The 27,543-nt window shown below is 40.7% G+C and overlaps 1 protein-coding gene across 1 annotated transcript in view; it reads right to left on the bottom strand.

Moving 5' to 3' along the window:
* The window catches only part of CAMK4 (calcium/calmodulin dependent protein kinase IV), a gene marked incomplete at its 5' end in the record, with an annotated part of 172,674 nt that extends 150,160 nt beyond the window's left edge, over nt 1-22,514 (bottom strand). Inside the window, one exon of the mRNA XM_082335592.1 lies at nt 22,345-22,514. Coding sequence (XP_082191718.1) covers nt 22,345-22,514 — 170 coding nt within the window. The remainder of the gene's footprint in view (nt 1-22,344) is intronic.
* Between the last annotated feature and the right edge of the window lie 5,029 nt (nt 22,515-27,543).

The following is a 27,543-nucleotide window of genomic DNA, read 5'->3' as shown; positions in this document are numbered from 1 at the left end:
TGTACCTATTTGTTGTGAAAACTAAATAAATGTTATATACCCAAAAAGTTGATATATATATCTTAATGCATGCATGCATATGAAGCACTTGGGTGTCTGCAGCCGCTAGACACAAAATGGTGCTGAAAGAGGCAATGGTAGTATCTGTCTTTGTCAACCTATGCAAAACATCACTAGACCACAGAAACTCCACTGACTACCTGATTAAAAGCCACCTTGTGAAGCTCGTTAAACAGAGCAGAGGATCCTTTCATCCTCAATGTTACTGAAATTTTAGTTACGCAAAACAGATTGCAAGAGATTTATCCATGCACCTGTGCAGTTACTGTAGCCTCATGAAAACTAAACTTATTGAAACCCATTTTTGAAATGAAACTCATTTCAGCTCCCTGAAAGAGTCATCAAGCCCAATCATTCGCAAGAGGTAAGGCACACCACCATCCCAGATAAGGTTCAAAGTGGAAGACAAACCAGTCAGCTCTCCTTGGGTTATGAGTGCTGGCTGCACGCTGGGGCCAGCACTGCTGCAGGGTCACAGAAAGCAAACCTGAAATGCAGCAGAAGCACCTTCTGCTTAGGCCCCTGATTCCTCCATCCCCCAGGGCTCCTGAGCCCCTTGCTGAACTGAAGAGACAGAGGAGAGCAGCAATAAATGCAAGCAGAAACATGCATGGGGAAGAATCCAAGTATTAGGGAATTGACCACGGAGACAAAGGCTGAGGGTTGTGGGGGTAGTGGAGAGGGAGAAGAGGAGGTGATGAGCAACCGAGAGGCCCATTGGTATAGACCACTCAACAGAGATGTCCCAACTGCATTCCTGGACCACCTCATTACTATCCTGCACTTACCCAATAGCTTATCTAAATTATCCTTACTGCAAGTTAAGCCAGTGACTTGTCCTACTCCTTGCCACTGGTTGTTATGTACTTTCATATCTTTAGAGATTTTACAGAGCAATTATAAGGAGTCATCTCTGTAAGGATGTGTATGTATGACAACAAAATAACCTGTAGATTCTAATACCCAATCACAACTAAAATGAAACATTTTGCAGAAGGGATTTAAAATGTTTTCTGACAAGATTCTGAAAATTCACTCATCTTTTTGAAAGTTAACAGGAAAAAAACAAGAAAAGGTAGATGTGTGTGTTTGTGTGTGTGTGCACACATTCCATATGTGCCTATATTCCTGATGGTCTACTCTTTTCTGAAAGTTCCTTCCCCAAGACATTGGAAATGATGGAATGAAATTGCTGTTAGTGAAATGCAGAAAGATACTTTCAAGAAAATACATTTTTGTCTGCAGAAATGAGCATAAAGACTGAGAAGTTATTTGATCCTTATCAAATCATGCTATTTGGAACAAACAAAGCTGTGACATATTCCACATACATTTTTAAATTCAAGTCTGTAAAAAAGACAGTTTTGCAAATCGGAAGCTAGCCAAATTTCCAAATTTCAATTATGTTTCAGGGTGCTGTTTGGATGTAGATATGTTTAACTGCAGATCTGCCATAAGAAAATAGTGGGTAAAAACTCTCTGTTGTAAAATCAATCTATCTAATGTATCAGTATTTTTATATTTTTCTAATTTGGGTTTCAGAAGCTGTTCCTAAGAAACTCTGTCAAAAGTGTAATCACCTGCAATGCTTAGATGTTCAGCTTCATCCACATCTAACTGCTTTACTGAAGCAGCTCTCCCACTTCTTCCCTTACTGCAGACAATTTTTTTTATCTATTTAAAAAAAAAAAAAAAAAAACCAACTTGTATTTAATTAAAAATAATTAGAGAACAAAACAGCTCATTAAAAACAGATCCAGCAAAAGACTCTTTCAGTCAGATTTAAATGATACAACACCATTCTATAAACAGAATTCCATCTGTCTGGTGGCAAGACAGTCCACACAATCTACATCCAGAACATTACGAATGCTCTGTTATTCAATAATTTGATGCCAATACTTAATTTTCAACTCTAATAGCTAATTTAGGTCTTTTGTCCTATTACATATAATATTACTCAAGTTGCAATGACAAGCCAGGTGAGTTGGCCTGACTTGCTTTATTGATATTCTTGGATGTATAAAACTGCATTCACATACCCACCATAGCCAGGCAGACAGAACTTACTCAGCAGGAAACAGTTCATAGCACAGCTCTTGCAAAGGTGCTGCACAATTTCTTCAGACATGAATCTCAATATTATCTGTGCAAAAGTATTTGGTTTAATCCTGCCATCAAAGCATCCTCTACAGTTAACGGAGGCATTTTCAGAAGGTGACCCATCTATTTGTAAAATAGGTGTGCAACACAGGTAGGATGAATTACCATTTGCTTCTTTCTAGTAATAACAGCAGGGGTCCACAGATCTTGAGAAGCTAAGCACCTTCTCAAAGCACTAGATAATTAGCTACATAAAATTTTGGCACTCCTAACTTTGAACCAATTCTCAGAGCTTAAAGCAAGACTGTCATATTAAAAAAATAATTCATACTTTCTGTCAGGGTCTTCACTAACCGTCTTTGACTTATTTTACATTCAAAACCTTCAATGAATGGTCAGTACTAAAGATAAGCTGAAGATCTAATGTCAGTTAGTGCCATACAAATAACATTATATATTTGTTTACTTCAAAACCACCACTGTTACCACTAACAAAACCAACAGACACTCAAATCATATTTCATACTGAAAACAAACAAACAAACAATTCTTGTGTGGCCTCATACATGCAACTTTGTACCTATAAAGTGTGACTATGGTACGTATGGGCACATTGATGACAGCTTTAATTTAGCTTGAGAATTTAATTTAGCTATTGTGGTGGCAAATTAACAGGAAGAACTTTAGTGAATGGTACGTACCCATGCAGCTGTTCAGAGGCTCCAGGAGGGTGGTACCTCTGTGCCTTCCTTTGCCAAAGGCAAAACAATGGGAACTTCACAGCAGTTTATATGCATTTTGTCTTCCCTAAAATTATCACTGGTAGCCTTGCTGTGCATCTTCGCTTGTAACTACCTTTGCATCTGTAACTGCTGAGGGCAAATGCCAGGTCTTCAAATAGTTTTCAGAATCATCATCATTATTTGGGCTTCCCAAATACCCTGAATGGCATAGTGTAGCAGAAACAACCACCATTACCCTACAAGAAATCTGCTAAGGAGGAGGAAGGGAATGATAGAACCAATGCACAGAAAGAATCATCATAATTTAAACATACAGATGGTGCAATAAAGTTCTTACTTGCTGAAGTGGTGAGCAATGAATTTACTGTAGAGTAGCAGGCAGATGAGAAAAGTCTGTTTTCCAAGTACTCTGATTCCGCTTAAGTATCTGCTTTTAATGAGAACAACTGTGCCTACCCAAGCAATCATTTGAATGGATTGAAGACAGCTTTCAAACTAACATTTTACTTCACTGACTGATGGTAAGAAAGGAAAAGAACAGGGTGAAGCCAGTTTTTAAAGCTGAGCTTTAGGAAATTTTAGGGAAGTTTATGTTATGTGAGAGCATATTTTGTGTTATTTTTGCTGTGTACCAAACTTTACCTATGCTATTATGGGTGAAATTTCTTAAGTACAAACAAAAAACGTGTTTTATAATAAAAGGTTCACTTTTGTCATTTAAAATAAATCACTTTTAATGTTAAATGTATTTTAAATGTAAAATAAATCAGCTTTGTTTCATAAAGATTGTAATGACTGTCTGACCTTAAGAGTACTCTCTATGGGGATGAAAGTGTACTCCCCTAGCCACAGCTTTTCAGACTTAGAAGTCAGAAAATAACAGTTCTAGTGGTAGATTCAGCTCATACTTGGGGGGCAGGGGTGGCGGTGAGGGGCAGGATAAAGTCAACGAAGAGCAATCACATTAGTCATCCCAGTCCCGTCAGAGTTCAGTCCTATGAAACCCAGAGGCAAAAGTCTGCATGGCCAACTAATAATTTTCATACTTCATGCTAGTCTTTCAAGACTAGTTTAAGCAGCTTCTGTAGAGCCTGGCACATGAAAATCATGTGAAAGAAAGGTACACTTAAAATATGTATTTTGCACTGGAGTTTGAATTGAAATCATTGCCAGGATGGCATACTGCTATCTCACTTTAACTACATGGCAGGGCAAATCCTGACATGACTCCCAATTCAAGATAGACCCCTCCAGGACGTTCGACACGATACAATAAACAGATGGTTTCTGAGTTACATAACGCTTGTTTTGTTTTCCAGTCTCCTCTTCAAATTTTTGAGGTCACTTCATTTCACACGAATAACTCTTCTTTTGGAGTGAATGAAAATGGTCATTTCTGAATGACTGAGGGATCAGACTGAAATGTATTGCTTTCGAGCAGCAGAAATTTCTAACAAAATTCAATGTTGTGGAAAAGGCAAAATCAGGGATAACGGACTTCTGCATTTTCCTTTAAAAACTTAAAAGTGAGGAGGAATATTCTTACAGTGGTTTTCCTCTCTGCACTGCTCCCAGAAGTGCAGTGTGGTAGCTGGGGAGGAAAAGAGGATTTTTCTTTCTATGTTATGTTAGTAGAAGAGTGACCCTATGAAGATGCAAAAAAAGGAGAATTTAGCTGGAGAAAGATGAGAAATTGTCAAGCAACCTGTAGCTACTACTAGACATTTACTAGCAATTATGGACTGCAGCTGTTGGCATAAGTTTGGCAGAGAACTTGTGAGAAGACATGTGGAGTCAGCAAAACAGAGGCATGAAAGAAGGAGCAGAGTCAATCCCAAGCATCTCTTCTGAGCATCTCTGTACTACATGGGAAAGTAGGGCAACACCAGTAGGGGTGCTGACAGTGCCTCAGAAATTTCTGATGCCTGGAGCATCTCAGGTATGGGGCAGCACACACAGTCCCTGAGAGGCTGTTGTGAACAACTGTTGGAGCTCAACACATCGTCAGAATCGTTCATCTGATCAGGCACAGAAGAAAGCTGTGCATCCCCTGCACCTGCTGGCTAGTGTCAAGAGCACTTGCACCAGATGAGTCATCTCAGGGTACCCAGCCTGCTGAGCTGGAAGACAGGGACGGGGAGCAGAATGAAGCCCCCATAATCCAAGGGAAAACAGTTAGAGATCTGCTACACCACTTAGACACACACAAGTCTATGGGGCTGGATGGGATCCACCCAAGGGTACTGAGGGAGCTGGCAGAGGTGCTCACCAAGTCACTTTCCATTATCTGTCAGCAGTCCTGGCTAACCGGGGAGGTCCCAGTTGACTGGAGGTTAGCAAATGTGACGCCCATCTATACGAAGGGCTGGAAGGAGGATCTGAGGAACTGCAGCCCTGTCAGTCTTACCTTAGTGCTGGGGAAGATTATGGAGCAGATCGTCTTGAGCGCCATCACACAGCATGTACGGGACAACCAGGTGATCAGGCCCAGTCAGCATGGCTTTATGAAAGGCAGGTCCTGCTTGACTAACCTGATCTTCTATGACAAGGTGACCTGCTGAGTGGATGAGGGAAAGGCTGTGGATGTTGTCTACCTGGACTTTAGTAAAGCATTTGACACCATTTCCCACAGCATTCTCCTGGAGAAACTGACTGCTCATGGCTTGGACGGGCATACTCTCTGCTCAGTAAAAAAATGGCTGGATGGCCGGGCCCAAAGAGTTGTGGTAAACAGGAGTTATATCCAGTTGGTGGCCAGTCACAAGTGGCATTCCCCAGGGCTCAGTATTGGAGCCAGTTCTGTTTACTCTTTATCAATGATCTGGATGAGGGGATCAAGTGCACCCTCAGCCAGTTTGCAGACAACACCAAGTTAGGGAGGAGTGTTGATCTGCTGGAGGGTAGAAAGGCCCTACAGAGGGATCTGGACAAGCTGGATCGATGGGCTGAGGCCGACTCTATGAGGTTCAACAAGGCTAAGTGTCAAGTCCTGCACTTGGGTCACAACAACCCCGTGCAACGTTACAGGCTTGGGGAAGAGTGGCTGGAGAGCTGCTTGGTAGAAAAGGACCTGGGGGTGTTGGTTGACAGCTGGCTGAATATGAGCTGGTAGTGTGCCCAGGTGGCCAAGAAGACCAATAGCATCCTGGCTTGCATCAGAAACAGTGTGGCCAGCAGGACTAGGGAAGTTATCATCCCCTTGTACTCAGCACTGGTGATGCCGCACCTCGAGTACTGTGTTCAGTTTTGGGTCCCTCACTACAAGAAGGACATTGAGGTGCTGGAGCGTGTCCAAAGAAGGGCAACGAAGCTGGTGAAGGGTCTAGAGAACAAGTCATACGAGGAGTGGCTGAGGGAGCTGGGGTTGTTTAGTTTGGAGAAAAGGAAGCTCAGGGGAGACCTTATTGCTCTCTACAACTACCTGAAAGGAGGTTGTAGTGTGGTGGGGGTCAGTCTCTTCTCCCAATTAACAAGTGATAGGGCAAGAGGAAGTGGCTTCAAGTTGCACCAGGGGAGGTTTATATCAGATATTAGGAAAAATTTCTTCACCAAAAGGGTCATCAAGCACTGGAACAGGCTGCCCGGGGAATTGGTTGAGTCTGCATCCCTGGAGGTATTTAAAAGATGTGTAGACATGGTGCTTAGGGACACGGTTTAGTGGTGGACTTGGCAGTGTTAGGTTAATGGTTCGACTTGATGATCTTAAGGGTATTTTCCAACCGAAATGATTCTGTGATTCTATCAAGGCAAAACTTAAAATGCTCCATTTACCATCTCTAATGGGACTCAAGAACTGTTATGACCTACAGCTTCCAATGCTCTTTGAAGAGACTTTTTACCTGAATTCAGAATGCTAAGTTCCCTTTAAACATGATAACGCACACATCCAATGCGCTACATGCTCATCTCTGAGGGCAACAGCTCCAGTTTAGATACATTTTCCACTAGCCAGGCATTAAGGATGTGGAAGACCATAACATCGGCCCCTAAAGATTTTGATTTCAGTTTGAGATAAGAATGTGACTAGGAAAATCCATCTGATCCCTTGGTGATGTCAACAGATCAGTGTTGAACTTACTGCTACCAGAAAGCAGACCCTGAAAATCAATGCAGTTATTCTGAAGATAAGCAGGAAGAACTCTCCTGAGTCATCAAGACAGCTCCTGGTAACATGGGCAGCCATGTCATACAGTCTCTTTCACAGAATGATCACATAAGAATTTTAGGCATATTTCTTGTCTCTCCTGCTCATATAGAAAAGGCTGTTACACAACTACAGATGGTTAGATATTTTCTTCTAAATTGCAATTTTTATTGTCATCATGGTCAAGTTACTTCTCTCCTCCTTTGCACACAGGAGGAGTCCTTAAATTTAAGTGAATTATTCTATCTCACAGGTGTGGTTCTCTGTTGGAGAATTATCACCACCTTTCCCCAGCATCATCTGTTGGACTAAAGAAACAAAATTCCTCCACATTATATTTTCAGATTAAAAAATTACAAATAAGTTTAAACAGGATTTTTCATAATACATATCAAGACAAACATTTTATGTCACTGTTGCAGTCACTTTTCACAACTGCACTTGTTATCCTGGCTGGATAAAAACTGAGGACAAATCAGGTCCTATAACTCACAGACCCACATAATTTCCAAGTGCCATTTAAAAACGTGCTATTTTTCATTTTTGTTCGACAGTTACTGGAGCTGAGTTCTTCTAAATTCAGGTATCATTAAATTTATCCACACTTAATCCACATTCTGAAAATGGGAGGAGGAAGATGGGATGGTAGTAGAAACCTATCTGCATAATGAAATCTAATCCCTCACTTCCGCTGAAGCATCAAGATTTCTGTTAGCTTTCTGACTAGCATACCAATTATACCCTGTTTGGCACTTATTGCAAGAAGATAGGTGTAGAATGCCCAATTTTTCAGCTTCTGAAGTTGTACCCATTAAATATTGTGGAGAATATTTCTTCCTCTTTGCATACAGACAATTGAGATCTAGGAGCTGGGGAGAAGGAAGGTGAGAATAGCCCTAGGTGTCCTTAGCTAAAGGAGCAAGGAGTCACCAAAAAACCGTAAAGGAACAGACTCATCTTTGGTATGGGTAATGCTGAAAGTATTCTGATTTTTTCCATTTCAATTTGAGTGAGATAATGGTATAGAGTGGAACAGTTTTATAAACCATTTGCTTTTAGGATTTTTTTCTCCCTCTCAAGAAAATTTGCCTATGCAATCTAACCTTCATTGAATGCTTGCCAGAAACGCACTGCTCTTTACTTCAGTGCTTCTATTTTTCCCCCGACAAGCATGTTTGAGCAATATTCCTTTGATTTGTTATACATCTTATTTAATGTCTTAATTATTGACTTTGGCATAAGCTTAGGAGTATGCTGACTCAGTTTGCTGATGATAAAGGTGGGGAGGCACTGGCAATACAGGAGAGGGCTGTAATATCAGAAAGGAAAAACCTTACTTGCTACCTGCAGAGTGAGAGCAAGAGAGAAGAGGTAAAATTTAGCTGTGTTAACTGCAAGGTCATGCATTACAGAAAAATAACAAGAACTTTGCTATAAAAATATAAGTCTCATTGATTGCAAACAGAGAAGGAAAATGAAAGACACATAGTTTGGGCAACAAACAACCAGACAGCTATAAAATACCAAGACAGCAGCTGTGAGAAAGGCAGATGTGATCCCGTCCCATTCAATAATGTTTATTTTTCATATTAGACAAGTCTGAGAATTTTATAACTGGATTCAGCAGATAAACACAGCTTCTGCAACCTCCTGATGTTCCATTAGGGAAATACACGATATGAAAGCTGCACCACTTTCAGTGTAACATGTAAAACACAGTCCAAGCAGGAGCCAAAGACAGAAGGTGAAAACGGTTAAAAGAGGGACCTGCATGAAAACTCTTATAAGGGATCATGGTGCAAGAGTTAAACATAGTTTGTTCTTGTAATCTGGTTACTTTGAGTCAAGAATGTCTTTAATTAACACAAATGTAAAATGTGAAAGTGTTTGTAAATTTTAATTCAAAATTGTTAGAAAAATTCCATGCTGTGAAACTGTCCCTTATCCACATCATGCCAATACTTCAATTACTCATCCTAGCTCAAAACAAAAACAAATGTCAAAATACTGAAATTTATCATGGGATGGAGATCCTGGAGTTTCTCAAATCTGTCAATTCACTATTGTAAAGATAGGAACATGTGGATAAAACGAACTTTAACAGGCATGATTCTCAAGCATGAAATATCGTCTTCCAATGGCCACGTGCCATTGTGGATGACTAACACATCTTGCTAATCATTATTATTCTGTTTTGGCTGTGACTAGGGAAAAACATAAGAAAATGGTCTTATTAGGTATTCAATACAGTTAAAACACGTGGTTCATAAGAAGCACCATGGCAAACTATTTAAACTGACTATCCGGTAAGTATTTATCGTATTCATTCACAAGTAGCAAACATAACCAGTTCACAAAATAGGGACTGACAGGAAAAAGAAAGTAAGATTAGTTGGACTACTTATTTAAAGAATAAATCTCACCAGCTCTAATTTAGACAGTCATCTGCAAAGGAAATACATCTGATTGTTTCCATCACAAATGAAGTTTCATCTTTTTAAAAATCATACAGAAAAGAATGTGAAGAGGTTGAAATATTTTGTTGGGGTTTTTTTAATACATAAATGTTGCAACAACAATAAAAATATACTAGTATAGATCAAACCAGCTGAAACCGCTTTACAGTAACATGAGTTATTGTCTTTTAACTAGACAAGCTGAACATTCAAATGGTCAAAAAGATACTGTTGTGCTGAGGAGGAGGAGAAGGTGGAGGAGGAGATGACCCAGATTGTTTTGTCATTTGAAATTAATGATTCTCTGGAAATAGAAGAGTATTCTCTTTATGCTACTGCCAATCAAATCAATTCTGTGAGCAAGTTTTTATAGTAATGAATAAAACTGCCTTTTTGCCTCAGTTTTATTCCTGTTCCACCTACTTTTGAACACCTATAATATGAATTATGCATAGACATGGGATTTGAATGTAAATTAAAAAAATAATTCCCCTGCATATTTATTATGGAAGTATTATGGAGATGGAGATAGGTTTCGTCTCTGTGAGAGTCAGAGCAGAAAACATGCCAGTGAATTTTAGGGTATCTCTTTCATTGCAGATTTTCCATTATACATTGACCCAATCTGGCAACTGATTAGTGATCTTACTTAGCATTCAGTGATTATTAATTTTAACTACCAATCCAAATTCTGTTCTTGTTTGCAGTTAAGATATTCTTGAATTCAATTGCTGTGAAAGGAGAATCAGATGCAATAAATTTACCAGCCTTCCTCTCCCCTGCAGCAAACAAAATGAATTTATTATTGCCTTTTTAGTGTCAGAATTGTTGCTCAAATATTACCAGTTACTTGCTGTTCTAACAGTATTTTGTTAAGACTAGACCTGGCTTCCTCTTTCAACTGAAGTTAATCCCCTGCCAGTTAGCTAAGAGAACCGTGTAGAGCGAACAGTAAGCTCCATAAGCATTTGCACATTCCATCAGGTTGCAAAGAATTCCAGGGGAAAAAAAAAAAAAAAAAAAAAAAAAAAGAAGAGGGGGGAGAAAAACACCCACCTTTATTATGTTTCCTCATCTCATCACCTGAAACCTAAAGTCACTAAAAAAAATCATTAAGCATTTCCTAAATGATCATCAGTATCTACACCATAAAGTGTTGCTTCCCATTACAAAATCAACTTTGCAGCCCTTCACTTTATAATTTCACTAAGCTAATCAGCCAGAAAATCATGAGGGTTTGAAGAGAATGTAGAGAGATGGATCACTCACTGCCCCTACAGCACAAGGCAGGGCAGGCATCCAATGAAGCTAGTGGGTAAAAACATTGATGCACATGTATCTTACAGGTCTCTGAAGTTAGATTATTATAATGATGTCAGACTTAATGTGTTTTGTGTTCATTTTTAGCAAATCATTTTTGCACAATATGGAAAACTGACAAGCAAATGTTCTCCATCAGGATAACAAACATCTGTAGAGTGCTGTATACCAGATCAGAATTGTAGTTCATTAATCTAGAAAACATGTCAATAGGCTGAAAAAATAAATAAGGAAAAAATCAGTACTCATCCATGGCAGACTTTACCTTGAGGCTTTATAAGCCTTACCAAGACATCCATTTTCTCTGCAAAAGTATAAAATTACATAATACAACCACATTAAAAAAAAAAAAAATCTATGTGTACCAAAAGAACTGAAATAACTTCTGGCCCAAAGCATGTTCTTAAAACACTCTCATTGGTCCACAAAGTTAGTCCAGTGCAGGACACCTAATAAATCTGAAAAAGCAAACACCATCTTGCATGCATAGAGAATCGGAAAGGTACTTTCTCAAGTTTGAATAAAATTCAAACAACTAATCTCCAAAGAATATAAGCAGCTAGAAGGTCTCATTATCAACTGAAAGTTGCACAAGTCATGGTCCGCCTTGCACAGAAGGGGTATGAAAGTCCACTCCTTTCAACACAGTATTACATTTTTTTTACAGCTAAACACAAAATAAAATCTCATAGCGCATTCTTTGGTACTGGCAGTGTGCCCCCGTTAACAAGGATTATTTAAAGAAAAATCAATACGAATATTATTTCAGAAGTACTTTAAGATAACACCAGACTTCTTATTCCATGGATATTCATTAAGATCTTGCACGCTTTTTTATTTCCATTCATTCATGAGTGCAAAATTGTTCATTGAAAGTCATTTATTTAGATTAAATTGGAATTCCTGCATTTAATTTCTGAGCTAATCTGAACTTCTTTACATGAATTTGTTACCTACTAATGTCAGCGTTTGAGCTTTTTAATAAATGAAAAAATGTCAACAAGCAATTCACAATTTGTGGCTACTGATCTGATTGACTGACCCCTCTCAGTCACATGATGCTATGCTGCCTCATTAGAAAACATAAAATCAAGACATTTGTAGAGACATTTTTGTTTATGCAGTATTCAGTTCTGCTAAAATCTGTGGAGCAATCAGGGTCATCTTCATGAATAAAACCACAATCGAGTATTTTAAGATGTAGTATCAGTTCCCAAAGGCAGTGAATGTGGCAGACATGGATATGCTTTAAAGATCAAAAGACTGAAAATAAGTAACAATATTGGTGTGTTTATGATGATCTGAATTGAGAAAAAGCTATGAATACTTGCAAGAAGGAAAAATTCTTGAGAGGGGGTGTGGGGGAACTGGTTTAGAGTGATGTCTCTTCCTTAAACCCAAGCAACTGCTTTTTTTCACAATGCTTGGAGAGAGGCCAAAGGAGAGATGCATCACATGTTTCCAGTGAGGAAAGTTTGGGGTAAAGGACTGTGGAGATGACATCAGTTCTGAGGAAAAGTTGCAGTTCTGGCATCTTATCTGTGGCATATGGATGCTCACAGCAAGGTATGCATCGGAGCACAGACTATACATTTGTTGAACGGCTTAAATTTTAATCTTGTTTTTAAGGCTGTGCATTATCGCTCTTGGACTTGCTTTCACCACTGCTTTATCTTGCCCCAAAAGCCATGATAAATAGATAGCAAACTGTCAAAGGGCAGCATGTTTTATATTTTTTTTTTCCTCAAAGGGGTTCCCATTTTCCTTATCTTTTATTTTACACTTTATGGTTCTTGAGTTCTAGCATGCATACCCACATATGTGAAAGGGGGACAACTTACAAGCTAAATTGTCATGTTTTTCAGGTGATTACTTCACTTGTTTCAGAATTCGCATACAGTTCTGACCATGTAATTTGGTGGTTCACACCAAATAATTTCTCTCCTGTTATCCCCTGCAGATGAAATTGAAAGAGAAAAAAGCTTTGGTTGCTACAAATTGAATGTTCGCTTTTAAAGTCATACTGTTGTAGGGTCTCCTAAATTAGAATTACTTTACAAAGAAAGCAACAACACCTCAGCAATCTATTTTCAGGGCAACAGATGCAAATATTGATGGTCCCCAATAGTCCGTGTGTTTTAACTGGTAGTAACCTATGACAGTAATGACACCATTTTTGCATTCATTCTATAACAACATACATAACAACATGTATCTATAACATTCTATTCTATAATTCATTCTATAAATGTGTCAAAAGATACATTTGAAATGTGTATTGGTATAGTAGTATATCACCACTACTCCATCTTTCTGTTTTAAACATTATACAGTCTAAGAAAGTGAGCACATATAATGTATATGTTGATCAAAAGCCCCACACCTGAAAATGGTCTTGGATAGCTCATTCTCAATGATCTCTCCCATTGCATCATGCTAACAGATCTTAAAAAACCACAGCTAGCCATGAAAAAAAGAAATAGGCTTCCATGTGCATGACCACAACCTTCCTACACACTCCAGTAAACTCAATGGAAATGTAAATCTGTCCTTGAGATGTATAATCCTCAGCAGTTACAATACATTTGGGCTGCTCCGAAGCATGCTGCTAGCCAAGGTGTCATTCTGAGCAGAACCTTCCCTACCAGCCCCATCACAACAAAACATGCACCTATGCTCTGAAACAGATCCTATTTCCTAGGCCAGAAAGAGCTGGGAAAGCATCACAGGCAACAAACTGCAGTCTTGGAACACAGCAAGGAAGAAGTATGCTTTTCTTGTCTTGTTCAGATGAGTTTCTAGAGGTTTAAAAGCTAACACAGATAGACTCCGGGAAAACACATCCTGTGCACTTTTGCCAAAAGAGGGGTCACTCTGAGCGACCTTTCTTAACACGGAGATACAAAAGTAAGGCAAAGGTGACAACAAGAAAACAACAAGCTTTCACAACACAAAAATTCCTAAATTAAATTCTTAATGATTTGCCAGCTCAGATTTCACAGACCTGCTAGCTCAGACTCCAAAGAACAAGGAAGAAAAAAAAAATTCCTCATAAATTAGAGACAAGTTTAGTTTTTAAGAGCAGTAATGAGGAAGTTAAAATACATTTTCTATTATTACTGACTGGCTGAGGACACTGACAATGCAAGGGCAAATGAAGGATCACTAACAACGAATGTAAGAGTATTTCCAAGGTATCAATGACTAGTAAAAGCTGTCATTCTTACCCTTTTTTTTAAAAAAATGGAGGAGATAGATAGGGAAACAATAAATATTGAAAAAGACATCAGACAAACCAAGAACCAAAAGCATCATCACCATTTTGAAATACACAGTACATTTGGTTACCCTTTCTCAGAATGAGCATCACTGTACTCTAAAAAGAATATCCCTTGTGAAATTAGTGATTGTTCAGATAATAAAGGTCTGCTTATTGTGAAGAGAGGAAGCATGGTAAGAATGCCTAAATGAAGAACTCAACAGCAAATATGCATGTTTATATGTTTAAATTCTGCTTCATTGTGAAAGCACAAGGCAGTACATGTTCTGTCTTTTTATGCAGTCTTAACTCCTACAAATGATTCACACATATTGTACGTACATCAATGAAAATAATATTCAAATCTTTGCACTTTTTTTCACACAACGTGCAGTGTCAGACGACAGCTTTCCCAAAGCCTGGCCAATCTTCTGGCTAGCAGAAGACCACAGAAGAATCATTCGGGTTTACCGTGAAAAAGCCAGCTTAATTCATTGGACTATGAACAAAACTAGGGCTGGGGACAACTTTTTTTTTTTTTTAGTTTCCTGATTGACCTTTTCCGACAATATTCAGGACGAGAAAATTTCTTTGATCTGAGTGACTGAAGAGGATAGGTAGTCTTTCCTAGCAAGTACTTGGACTTCCACAGGTGGGGCACAAGCTATAGCAAACAGTGAGCGTTTTTTCACTGACCACCATTTATAATTGGTGGTGTTTTCAAATGTGGCTATTTACTATGTGAATGAGCATTTAAACATCCTGTTACTGGTAGAATTCTGCCTATGAAACTGTGTCCACTACAATCCCTTACGCAATACTGTGCACACTTGGACACACACCTAAGGACACAGTGGAATGAACGCGTATTTGCTTCTCGTCCACAGCGCTTCGGGAAATTTACCTGCCCTCCATCCAGAATTTATAGGCTTATTACACAATCACACTTAGGGAAAGGCTTTCAACTGAACTTGAAAATACTTATTCAATTTCAAATGTACTGTCTCTGCAACAAACTAAAAGAAAGACTTTGTTATATCTGACCCCTTGCAGACTACTGCAATGTTTTTCAAGTATGACAATTCTCATATTAACACAAATGATACCATTACTTTCAACTCCTAAAAGCTCCGTGTGCAAAAAACTTCTTCAGTGTTCTTAAGACTACTTACTTCAAGAGCTGTTCATCTTCTCCATTAGAAATGTAATTTTTTTAATTAAAAAAGATAGCCAAAACCAATGATGAAAATGCAGTGTCTGACAGAATAACTTGAAAATAAAGAAATAAAAATTCTCTAATATAACTTTTCATTATTAATAGCTCTTTTTTAAGTACAAGAAAACTGTGAAAATTACAGAGAATGGTCATCTATTCATTCCAGCTATTCAAAACTGCTCCAGCACTGCTTTTACAGAAAAAAGTTAATGGCTCAGTTTATTGACAGAACAGTGCATTGAGTACACAGACTAATAGGAGTACAGAGATAATGCAATACTCTGCAACAACTAACTATTCTTTCACTGCCCACTCTAAGTACTGAATTTTGATTTATATAATATATATTCCCTTAAGCTTCCAAGTGAATTAAAACTTGAGCAGACAGACCTTGACCTGTGCATTATATCGAATGCATGATATCACAAGCATCCTATTAATCAACTTGCCCATTAACTACAGTTAGATTCAAATACAGTATCACTAGGACATATAATTTACGTATGCACTAGCAAGTAGTGCAGTGCAATAGGAGCACACCAGTGTTACAGATGGTGGCAACGTGCTGATATCAATACACAAACTTTTTGCAGGTTTTACATCAGATGAGCTCTAATCTGGTCCTGTGAACTGAATATTCACAAAAGGCTAGGGTGGATTAAATGCTCTTGAGAGCTGCATCTTCTGGTTCAGCTACGTTCAGTCTGCTCTGTGTGCTCCAAGAACACCCCTTGATGCAAAGTAAAGCACAGTGAGAGGGGATAATTGGGACATTTGTTTCACAAAAGTCACTCCCGATCCAAATTAAAACTTCGCTGTAGACACACCCACAAATTGCCATTTAAAAAACAGGAATGGTGCAATACAACATTACAAATAAAATTTCAGTGCTTCTGTAATTGGAAACGTAGATACATGCAGTATCAGTAGTCTATTTAAGTTCATATTTAGAAGAAGAAGAAAAACTTGTTTCAAACTATTTTTTATATAATACAGTTATAACTTAGATATTACTGATTGTACTAAAACCCCAGTAATCTGTTTATTTACAGAGGTAGCAGGGCAGTTTCTTCCACAGAAACAAGCACTAACATGTTCCTGAATAGAAGGCGGCTACAATAGTGTTAGCTTCTCTGACATGACTGTCCACAAGCGCTGTCCATAGCTGGTGGAATCAACAAACCTATTTTCCCTCATGGCATGATGGAAACAATGCCTCAGTCACAGTATTAACAGGAATCAGATATACACACAAGCCATTGTGAAAAATGCATCTTTTATCATCCGTTTTCTGAGACCTGGTAAAGCAGCTGTTCAGTTTACAGTGCAATGGAAAACTCCTGGCTGCAGCAGAACAATGGTTTTGCCACAAATCCCAACGGTAAAAGGATTTGAACAACTGTGGGTAAAACTTAAAATTCATTTTCTAACAAGAATGGAATGTCACCTGTGCCAACAAATACTCAAAAAATGCTTTCTTCTTTTCTAACTAAGAAAAATGCAGAGAGAGATAATGATCAGACAAGTAACTTAATGCCTAAGATGACAGGCGTTTGGACAACAGAATCAGTAACAATATCTCCCACGGCAAGGTTCAAAATATCTACCCTAAGAGCCCATTTCTCTCCATGATTAGAGAGCCTCAAGCGAAATGGTATGTCCACTCTCAATTGTTTTTTATTTACAGAATAGCAGAGGAAATTTTCTTTTCTTGCTTTTTCAACACCCTGTTTTTTAATTCTGAATCAACCAGTTGTTGAACTGACCCAGACAAAACTGAAGAAAATACTCTCCCTGCACTGACTAAAGAATTTTAGTTGTCAAAACCCAGGCTATACATTGCAAGTTCTGGTTCCTGGTACCCAGGCAAGTAATTTCATCCAGAACACTGGGTTAAGAAGCTATAGAGCTCCCACAGAAAACATTCACTGCTTGGTATTAATTTTTATTTATGACTCTTTGTAGATCAACATGCATTTTTTTAGGGACTGACTTCCCCCCTCTTAGAGCAGTGTCTTGCTTAACAAAAATCTAACATCCTCTTTCTGGCCAATTTAGCATTGGATTGTCTTCTCCACAACAGCACTGCTTCAGTAGAAAAAGCAAAACGTGTGTTCACCACAGAAGAGCCTGCAGTCGAAAGCTTAGGACATTTTTCAAGGGAAAAAGATGAGGTGGACAGAACATCTTCAAGAGGAAAAAGAAGCGAAAATCTTCAACTACAGCTATGCTGGCTGGTGCAATGCATGAAGACCATTCTCCACATCCACCTGCCACCTTGGCCAGCACCAAAAGGACACCATGCCCTCTGTGTCTCCTATCTTCCTACCTCAAAGCAAGGTCCAATGTACCTACCACAACAGTCCCAAATGAGGCCTCAAACCCACCTCTTCAACAACCTTCCCTATCAGCAGGAACTGCCTGCATGAAAATGCTTGCTGCTTGAAGGTGTGAGGGTAACAAGCAAGTTGCAGCTTGTGGCACGATGTGACCCAGAGGATAGGCAAATCGACACAGTCAGTTTCTGCTCAAACATAATTCTTATCATTCAGCTAAGCACTCCACACTCACATTCAGACAGCTAGCACCATGTGCTGTCAGCAGCATGCCTCCATCTCTTTGGAAAATCCTCAGGTCCAATACTAAAAGTCACAAGCAAGTAAGCAAAAGTGTTACTGAAGGAGGGACTGACCTACTTTAAATGCACCCCAAAGCAAAATGAGCAAGTGATTTCCAAAATAAACATGGCAAACAGTCTGTATAACAAATGACTCTTGAGATGAACAGAAAAAAGGCCCATTATTTTTTTTAATGAAGGAATGGAAGGGAAAATAATTGGCATACTTTCAAAGCAAAAACTGTTGGAACTGCAAAGTATCAAGTGCAAAAACAATCCATTTCTATAAAATGATGCTTATACAAAGGAGTTACCTGATTTCATCTACTACTGCCATTACAAAAGTAGATGCTACTATAACAGCACTCTTAAATAGGATTGACAGGGTAAGACATCATTCTGCACACTGAAATCTTGAGTTCAAACTACACATTGGATTTAAACTCTCTCTGTGCTAAGAACTCAAGGACAGAAACAACCTATGATTCAGCTCACACTGTCAATTCAAGGTAAATTGCAAGTACTGAGCGCCTTTCAGTTTCAGGTCCTCAGCAAGGATCACACAACTGAAAGACTGCCCATGAAGGAAAAAGTAACCTTGGAAGATGCTGATTTATCATTCTTACACAAAGAAAAATGTCTGTAACTTTTCTGGGGTATTGTTTGCTTTTTTTTTTTTTTAAATTATCATTATTTTATTTAACTTTTGAAACGGAAAGAAAGCACTAAGGATTTGGTTGGAAATACTTCCAGCAGCTCTTGATCATTTAATAGATCTGCAATACACCTACAATAATAACATTAGACAGTTTCAACTCAAATAGTTATGTAGTTTGGAGTAGTTAGGCAAGGGAGTGCATGCTAAGTAAAATTCCATAACTAAAATTCCATAAAAGAGAAATTCTTTTTACGTAATATTGCTGAGTATCAAAAAAAAAATTGTTACTGAATTTCCTCTTCACTCAAATACCATTTTTAGACTACTCCTGAATTCAGAAACTCTGTACGAAAAGATAGAGCATGGGTTACATAAGGCTAACAAAAGATTTTAGTCTTTAAGGAACGTACAAGTTTAGAACTTAAAATTATTAAAATCTTTTCTCAAGGGAGTGTGGAAAATAAGCTTTTAGATGAAATACACTCAGAACAAAATTCCAATGATGTCCACAATTGACCAATGTTGCAACCTTCAGAGAAGGAACAGATACTCTTCGTAAAACAAAGACCAAAATTTCATCTTTCGAACTCCAGTTACGTGGTACACGCAAAACCGTCTTGTCAGAAATGGACTAAAAGGAATTCAGGCATTCAGTAGAACATAAAAGTAGCTGTCCTGGGTCAGAATAAAAGCCTATCTAGCCCAGAATACTGTCTCTAAGAGTGGCCAAACACAGATGCCTCAATACTGTCAAATAATATTCTCATAACATTCAACAACTTACAGTTCAATAGTTAGTATCTTCATGTTTAATCAGTCTTAATGGATTTCCTGAATGTAAACTTGCCTGTTAAACCCCTGTAAGCTTTCAGCATCCATAGTATACAGCAGCCAGAAATTCCACCACTTAACTGCACACTGTGCTGAAATGGCCTTACCTCCTGTGATTCATTTTTTACTTGCTAGCTTTGTCAGGTGCCCTGCAAAGCTTGCATCAAAGAACACAGCAAACATGCACCTCTAACCAGGTGTTCCGTCCATGCCACATGTGACTCCAGAGATCTCTGTATCAACCTCGCTACAGGATTACTAGGGAAAGAAAAGAACCAAATGGTTTCTCCTCCACTCCCATTTTATTTATCTAAACTGAATTTGATCCATCCTTTAAAGGCCCTATCAGTCTGACGCCAGTCTGCAATTCTTCATAGGCAACACTGTCTTTAAAACCTTTAACAAGTTTGTAAGACCCCCAGATATCACTGTTCAATCCCTTTATTTATGAGCATGTTGAGCAGCACAGACACCTGAATGATGCCTGTTGAACTCATTGAAAGATGACTGTTTACTCCTACCCAAGCTTTTAGGCATTCATTATTTTTCTTGCTAGCAGGACTTTCCCCCATTTCTCCCATGACTCCGTAGTTGGTCATACAAGCAAGAATTACTGACTATGATGGCCTAGGGATTTGTCAGACACGCTTTGCAGAAAGGGCACTCCTTCCAAGGGGGACCTCCCATACTTGGCAACAGCTGTCCAAATGCAGGTCTTTGCAGTCCGACAAAAGACATCTTCCAATCCCTGTTTTTGCTAAAGATATTTTAGGACAGTGTCTCCTGCTCGTTATTTTAGTATATTATTTTGATTTACTGCATCTAAAGGGATCACATACCCACATTTTTCAGCCTCACCTGATAAACTTTTACCACCACTAACCTAAGCAATTAATATCTTTTTGTAGATATGCTCAAAATCATCTCCAAAATTAAAAGGTTGGAGACAAGGTTACCAAGAGAAAACAATAAAGTTTAATATTACACTTAGGAACCAAGGATTGTTGGATCTCCCTTACAGATTTGCTAAGATACACCTGGGCTACCACAGGGGGTCTGAGATAAGCATCAGCACTCTGGATGCTGGCACTGAAAGGATCTCAAAGCTACCCTTGGGACCTAAGGACCGAGATCTCGCTGCCATACTCGGTAGTGTAATTTTCCCTCAGAGCATGTACCCCTCTGAGTTCTCTCTCCCTTCCCTACCTCATGGTCCTTGATTAAGATGGCGCTTATCTTGTGTTTTCTTTCTGCTCTTGTTTCAAATCTTATTTCCTAGTTCTACCCAACAGCAGAACAGACTTAGTGGCTTGCATCTCTACACTAGTTGGGTGTGGTTATCTTCCTTATTCAAACCTTTTGTTAGGATTTCAGCATCTACTATCTCACCTTGCAAGGTAGAACAACCCCCTGCACCTCAGCTTTCATTAACTCTTCCTTCCTCAGGCAGGAGAGTTCACATTTTAAAACCCCTTCCAAAGCTACACAATAAACCCATGATGTATCACCAATACAGACTACTTTTAAATGAAGCCCACAGCCACTAGCACACATGCTGAAAGGATTCTAGACAGACCACACATAACAGTATTAATCCAGGTGACAGACCTGGTATCAACTGCTGTTATTCAACGGTACACACAGGGGTTTTTTTGTCAATGTTGGACACAAAACTGACACAACAATATTTCCTGCTTTACATTTTTGTGTTTCTGCATAGGTGCACGGTGAAGTCAAGTATAAACGTGGTAAGCGTACATAAACCTATGCCCATTTAAACCTGGTTAGCATGAGTAGCAACAGCGCCAAAAAGGTAGCAGCAGATGCTTGAAACCTAGCCAGCAAGCCAAGAATGATACTATGTTGTTTTTCTACAGCTTTTTCCAGCCCCTATCAGTTACAGCACAGCAATCACAGGTATGCTTTGTAGCAATAACTTTCAGTGCATGCCCTTTCTGCAAAATATTGTACCAAGGCAACCATGTTATTACCTGGAAATTTCCCACAGTCATCCGGGATTGTAATACTCTATCATTGGCAAAATTAACAATTCCTATTTGTTACCTACTGACTTACAGATTTAAGTCATCTACTGTAAACCCTTAAAAAAGCTGTCATTTTCCACTATTTTTTTTACACATTATTTTCTACCCACAAATTCAACATGAACCAACAACTGTATTTGGAGAGTAAAAATTGTGCACTAGATATAGATAACAGCATTTTACACTGGACTTCTGTTTTAAAAAGCCTGAACACTTGGGACCTTTAAGTTGCCAGGCAGAAGCATCAGTGCAGTAGTGCAGAATTCATGAATGAACACGTACCAGCTCACTCATCTGCACTGCACTCCAATGAAAACACTCTGCTTACAGAGGCCTATTGACAGACTCCCGTCTTGGGTGGGAGTTTTGTCAGCGCAAGGTCTAAGGGTGCCGATAATGGTGATAACAATAAAAAGACTCGTATGAAGTGAGGCTGTGAATAAGCTGGTATTTTTGTGCTTTCGAAGTGATGCCCACCATTTAGCTGATACAGTATTAGGTCTAGAGTCCGCAAGTATAAAGGTAACCTGAGTAACGTAAAGATGCTCGTGTGGACCTGCGTTTACCGAGATGGACTGATGCCTTCTCCTGAAAATCACTCGTTTCTTTTGGGGATTTGCACCGCTTGGCTCCCGGGAGGTGTAATTTTCCTTCGAAAGCCGATATGCCGTGAGAGCCAGCACGCTCTCCCCACGCCGTGCACACAAACCAAAGTTTTGCCGCTCTCGCCACAGCGACGCAGTGCCGGCGGGGAGGGGATCCAGCCCCGCAGCCCCGCCAGCCCCGGCCCCGCCGCTCCGGCCGGGGAGGCGCCGCGGCGGCCGCACCCCCCGCCCCACGGCCGCCCCGTCCCGTCCCATCCCGTCCCGTCCCGTCCCGGCGCCGGCCTCACCGTCCCAGCTCGGACTCCAGCTCGAAGTAGTGGGCCAGGGTGTCCTTGTTGGAGCCGTCGATCCAGTAGTCGGGCGCGGCGGACCCGGGCCGGCCGGCGGCCGAGGAGCCGGAGGAGGATGAGGAGGATGAGGATGACGACGAGGAGGAGGGCATGGTGACTTTCAGCATGCCGGGACGCCCGCCGGGGGCTGCCCCCTCCTCCGCACCGGCTGCAGAAAGCAAAGCGACAAGGCGGCTCGCGGCGGCGACACCTCACCTCACCTCACTTCACCTCCCTCCCCTCCCCTCCCCTCCTCTCCTTCCTTCCTCCCTCCCTCCCTCCCTCCCTCTCTCTCCTCCTCCTCCTTCTCCCCTCCCCTCCCCGCCGCACCGGGCCGGGCCGGACTGGAGCAGCAGCAGCAGCGGCAGCGGCGGCGGCGGCTCCCCCCAGCCCGGAGGGGCGGCGGGGGCGCCTCCGGCGGGGCGGGCCCGGAGCTGCCGGCGGGGCGGAGCGCGGCGGAGCGCGGCGGGGCGGGGCGGAGCGGGGGGCGGGCACGGCGACGGCCGCCGCGGCGCAGGGAGCCGCCCCGGGCGGGGGTCGCGCCGACCCCGGCCCCGCCGAGCCGAGCGCGGCCGGCGGCCGCCTGCCCCGGGCCCGTGGGCGCTCCCCGCCGGCAGGCAGCGGGCCCCGGGGCCGGCCCGGGACGGCGGGCGCCCGGCGAGTTCACTAAAAGCATCCTGGCGCAAGCGGTCACCGGGAGAGCAGCCGCCCGCAGCCCCAGGAACGGCGGGACTGAGCTCCACGGGGGGAACAACTTCACGAAGGGAGAAGTGGCATCCCGATGCGGAGGGACCGCTGCGGTGTTTGCCGGGGTCGGGCGGCCGGAGCCGGGCCGGCCGGCGGTGGGGCCGGGGAGGGTGGGTGGCCCGCAGCGAGGTGGGCGCCACCCCGTTCTGCTGCACCATTTTGCCGGTTCCAGCTCTGGGATCGGTTATCAGGGTGCAACACGGGAGTTCAAGGTTTCTCTCTCGGTGTTCGCTATGAATTTGGGGAGGAGGGTGTGGAGGCAGACACTCAACAAGACAAACAGCAGTGGGAAAGAGACTGACAAATGCTCAAACATGACTGCAAAAATCAAAAAAACCAGAGCTTCCCTTCCCACCACAGAACCAAAAGAAGACATAAAGAAATAAAATTGCCATACTGCAATGCCACTCTTAACAGGTTATGAAATCTGCAGGTTATGAAACGCATGCAATTATCATGAAGTATATTTTATCCCTGACTGTGGAAACGTTAGCCAGAAGTGTCTATATAAGGGCAGTTTCTGTTGGTGTAGTGGTGGAATAAAACAGCAGCAGTTGTGTGTGCCTCGCATGCATAGCATGCCAGATCAATCCTACTCACATCCTCTCCATGCTATTACACCCACTCATACTGTCATGCAAGCACAGGCGGGAGGTAAAACGGACCATGTGCAAGCCTGCACAGCAGAAGTGACAGAAGTATTGTCCTCTAATTTTCAACCACAGTCCACTGGCCTGTTTTTAAACATTGTATTCCTTGCTCAGATAAAGCACAGTAACCTGTTCAGTGTTGTGTATTAATGTTTTCCAGGATGCTTCGTTTCCCCCCATAAACAAGTCCATCTCTTACTGTTCCCTAGCTTCCTTGCAGTACCTGGAGGGGGAAAGTAATCTTAACTCTGAATCACTTAATTTCTCAAAGACATTAAAAAAGATATGTTCCTCTCTGCTTAACCAGATAATAGAAGTAATATCTGCTAATCTGGTCTTTGTTAATGGTAAGAAAGGATAAAAGAGATAAATGAGATAGATGAAAGAGAGATAATGCCCTTTCCTCTCAAGTTTATTTTTTGCCATTATAAAATTAAAATGTAGATCCCCATCACGATTTGAGATTTTATCATTTTCAAATCCATATTTGAAAGTCAGGAATAAGTAACCCAAGGTCCTATTTTGCAAACCAAGGTCTATGAAAGCCAGTTCGACAGAAACTCCAAACTTCCTTTGAGAGGAACTTTGTGCCCAGAGCACCTACCATAACAGGGCTGTGGTCAGCTCCAGAGCAGCAGACAAGCAGCCTTTTCACTGCTGCTCATGCCCCCTCCCAACTCCCCAGCTCTCTCTGTCTCTGCTGGTCAGTGTGGAACTTTTCTTCATAAAGCTTTGGTTGCTAGGTGACACGTTTTCCTCTTTTCTTATGACATTTTCTGACAGCAACTCCTGGGAGAAGAAATGGTCACTGATGATGAACACACACACACACACACAAAATGGCCAATCAGCACACTCAGAAGACAGTGGTATTCCACATCATATTTTTCTTTAGTCAAATACATAACATTCTGTAACCCAAAGGGCACATATATCTCTGTTGTGGGGGCATTTTTGTAACAATTATTTTGGGAAGGTTATGTTTATCCAGGTACTTGCAATCGGATTCACGTCTCAGATGATCTATATATGCTTACCATGAGCCTTTATGTGCTCTTTGCTAAATGAGATAGCACCAGGGGATTTTTTTTTGTACTGGGCTACCTATATGTGAAAGGCATTTGACTTTCCTTAAAACTCTGGCTCAAAGTGAGCTGGATTGCACCATGCTAACAACCTAGTACTTGAAAACTGACTGGACCTTATTCTCCAGCAGATCCACTTCCTTAAAAAATTAAAATAAACATATCCAGATATGTCCGTATGGAATTAAAGAAAAGTCTTCAGGTTGTACATTGCATAAAGCCAGCACATGAATGCCTCTCTCAGTCTCTGGAAAACCAAAGGCAGCATTTCAAACACACAATGCTCCACTCATATCAGATCTATGTTAACAATGTGAAGATTTGCAGTGTCATTATTGGACATGAAACTAAACACCTGATAAAGCTTCATTGATGTATTTGTGACATACTATGTGTGAAATTTTATTATGAAGCTACAAATACCATCTTTTTCCTGCCAACAAACCCAGATTACAAACTCAGAGAGAAAAGTCAGGTGAAGGACGCATGCATCTTTTGCAGAGGAAGCAGTGTTTAAGAACAAAAAATACATGCAAGAGATGTCAAATCTCCTGCCCCTCTCCTGCCACCCATAAATTTAAAGCCAAAGCAGGAAGTTAATCTGGTGTGTTGGCAGAGGTGGGATCAGTAATCTTTCTGCCCTCCTAGTTGCTGCAGTTTTGTTTTATGAATGCTCTTGTCTTTTTGAATAGACATCACTGCATCAGCTATAAGCAGTCCACACTTTCCAGGGTTAACTTCAAAAATAAGTGCAGGATAATAACCTTTTAAACTTGACTCCTGAAATTTTCATACAATTCTAGCAGCTAGGCCTTGGGTAGAAACTCAAGAACAAGCAAATTCTGTCCAGAGTCTTAAATAAGTAGTTCCCAGTTTGTGGGCATCATTTGAAAGAGTAGTATGCTAGTGCCTTGCCGGCTTAGGCTAATATTTCTTCCTGGACAAACTGCAGCATATATCTTCAAGATACTTAAATAAAAACTACTTGTTTGTTGTGTACTGTTATCTTTTTAAAAAAAAGTAATGTGCCTTCTTATTGAAGGTACAAGGTCCACATCTATAATAGAAAAGATAGTGTCAACTATAAGAAGCAAACTGTCAGATGCTGCCCTCATTAAGGAACATTCCTCTCAAAATAGTTCGCAGATACTAGAGCTTCCCCCTTTGCATAGATGATCCGGTACAGATTCCATGTTTGCACCCATGCTAGACCTGATACGTATCTGCTGGTCTGCTGTCTTCTGAAACAGAAGTTACTCAAACCATGTCACATATAAGTCAAAGAAGTTCAGATCAGGGCAAATCACAAAAGCTTTCTCTTCCCTTTCCTGTCACTGGTTTTACCTGCTGAATACAAAGCCTTGCATTAAATTTTATTTTCTGCAACATCTTTCATCTTGCTCTCAACTTCCAGTACCTCTGGATGACTATGCAAACTTCCATTGAACGCCCATCAGTTAGGAATGCCGAAACCTTCTGCTAATTTTTTTATTTTTATTTATGTAGAAGAAGCCTTATGACTTGTATTGAACAAGTTCATCACAGTCTCTTAACTTATCTTTCATGCTGTTTTATATGTCAATCTAAGCCTGCTTAATGATTTATAGAGCTGTTGGATAAAGACAGACTCTTTCATCAGCTGTGTATGTGAAGAGATTAAATCAGGCAAGAATGAACACAGTGCTGGGAGAGGCCAGCAGAACAGTGGCGGCAGTGAGGAGATGTGTTTATGCAAGAAAACAAAGAAGAGAACAGAGAGATCCTTTGCAGAGTGGCAACAGGGGAGAAGGACAGTAGCAACATGCCCTTTTGCCTGAACCGCTACTCATATGTTTTGAAGTCAAGACTGTTTTTTTCCAATGTCTGGGAAAAGCAAACATGTAAGTGGAAATAAAAAAAATTATTGCCTGAATATGAACTGTTAGAAAACAATGTGATTCAGCCATCCCTGAACCACATTATGTGGGCCTTAGGTATCGATAGGGTCATTTTATAGTCATGGCAGGAGGACACACAGAACAGTTATCTTTCTTTGCAACATAGTCACAGCACTTATCTTTCCTGCCCTTCTTTAAGTGATTCAACCATCCTTTGATTTCTAGAATGTAGAAGGATACTTGAAGCATTCCCTCTCATTTTGCAGGATCAAACAGCATCCTTTGGTTCAGTAAAGAAAATAAAGCTCATCCACAAGCCTACATGAGTCATTAAATACAAATAAACCAACCCCTTGAGGGCAGGCTTCACAAAACAGAAGTTGTCTAGTAGGACCCACAGAAGTTACACATAGCCCTTCCTGAGTGAAGCCACTTAGCTGCTTCTCCCTCTCTAATCCCTGCTCAAACAAAATCCAGCTGGAGGTCCTCTGCCATTACTAGCAGCTCAAGAAATTTGTCTAGGATAAAATGCTTCCTTGTTTGTACTGCAGAACTTTTTCCTTTTTTTTTTTCTTTTTTTTTTTCTTTTTTCCTTTTCTTTTCTCCCCACTCTCCCCTGAATGGTATTACACAGTTTAAACTTACTCCATCACAGGGTGGTGGAAAACAAACCTGCTCCTCGCCCCACCCCCAAAAAGAAACAACCCATGAAGTGAACTCTAAAATGTACACAGAAGAATACGAACTGTCTGCCAGGGTTAAGATGATGCCAGCCATACAGAAAGTTGAAAAAACAGA

The sequence above is a fragment of the Platalea leucorodia genome (genome assembly GCF_965183815.1).
Source record: "Platalea leucorodia genome assembly, chromosome: Z".
In the NCBI taxonomy this organism is placed as follows: domain Eukaryota; kingdom Metazoa; phylum Chordata; class Aves; order Pelecaniformes; family Threskiornithidae; genus Platalea; species Platalea leucorodia.
Note: the sequence above shows the minus strand (reverse complement) of the source record. Positions and strands in the feature narration are given on the sequence as shown.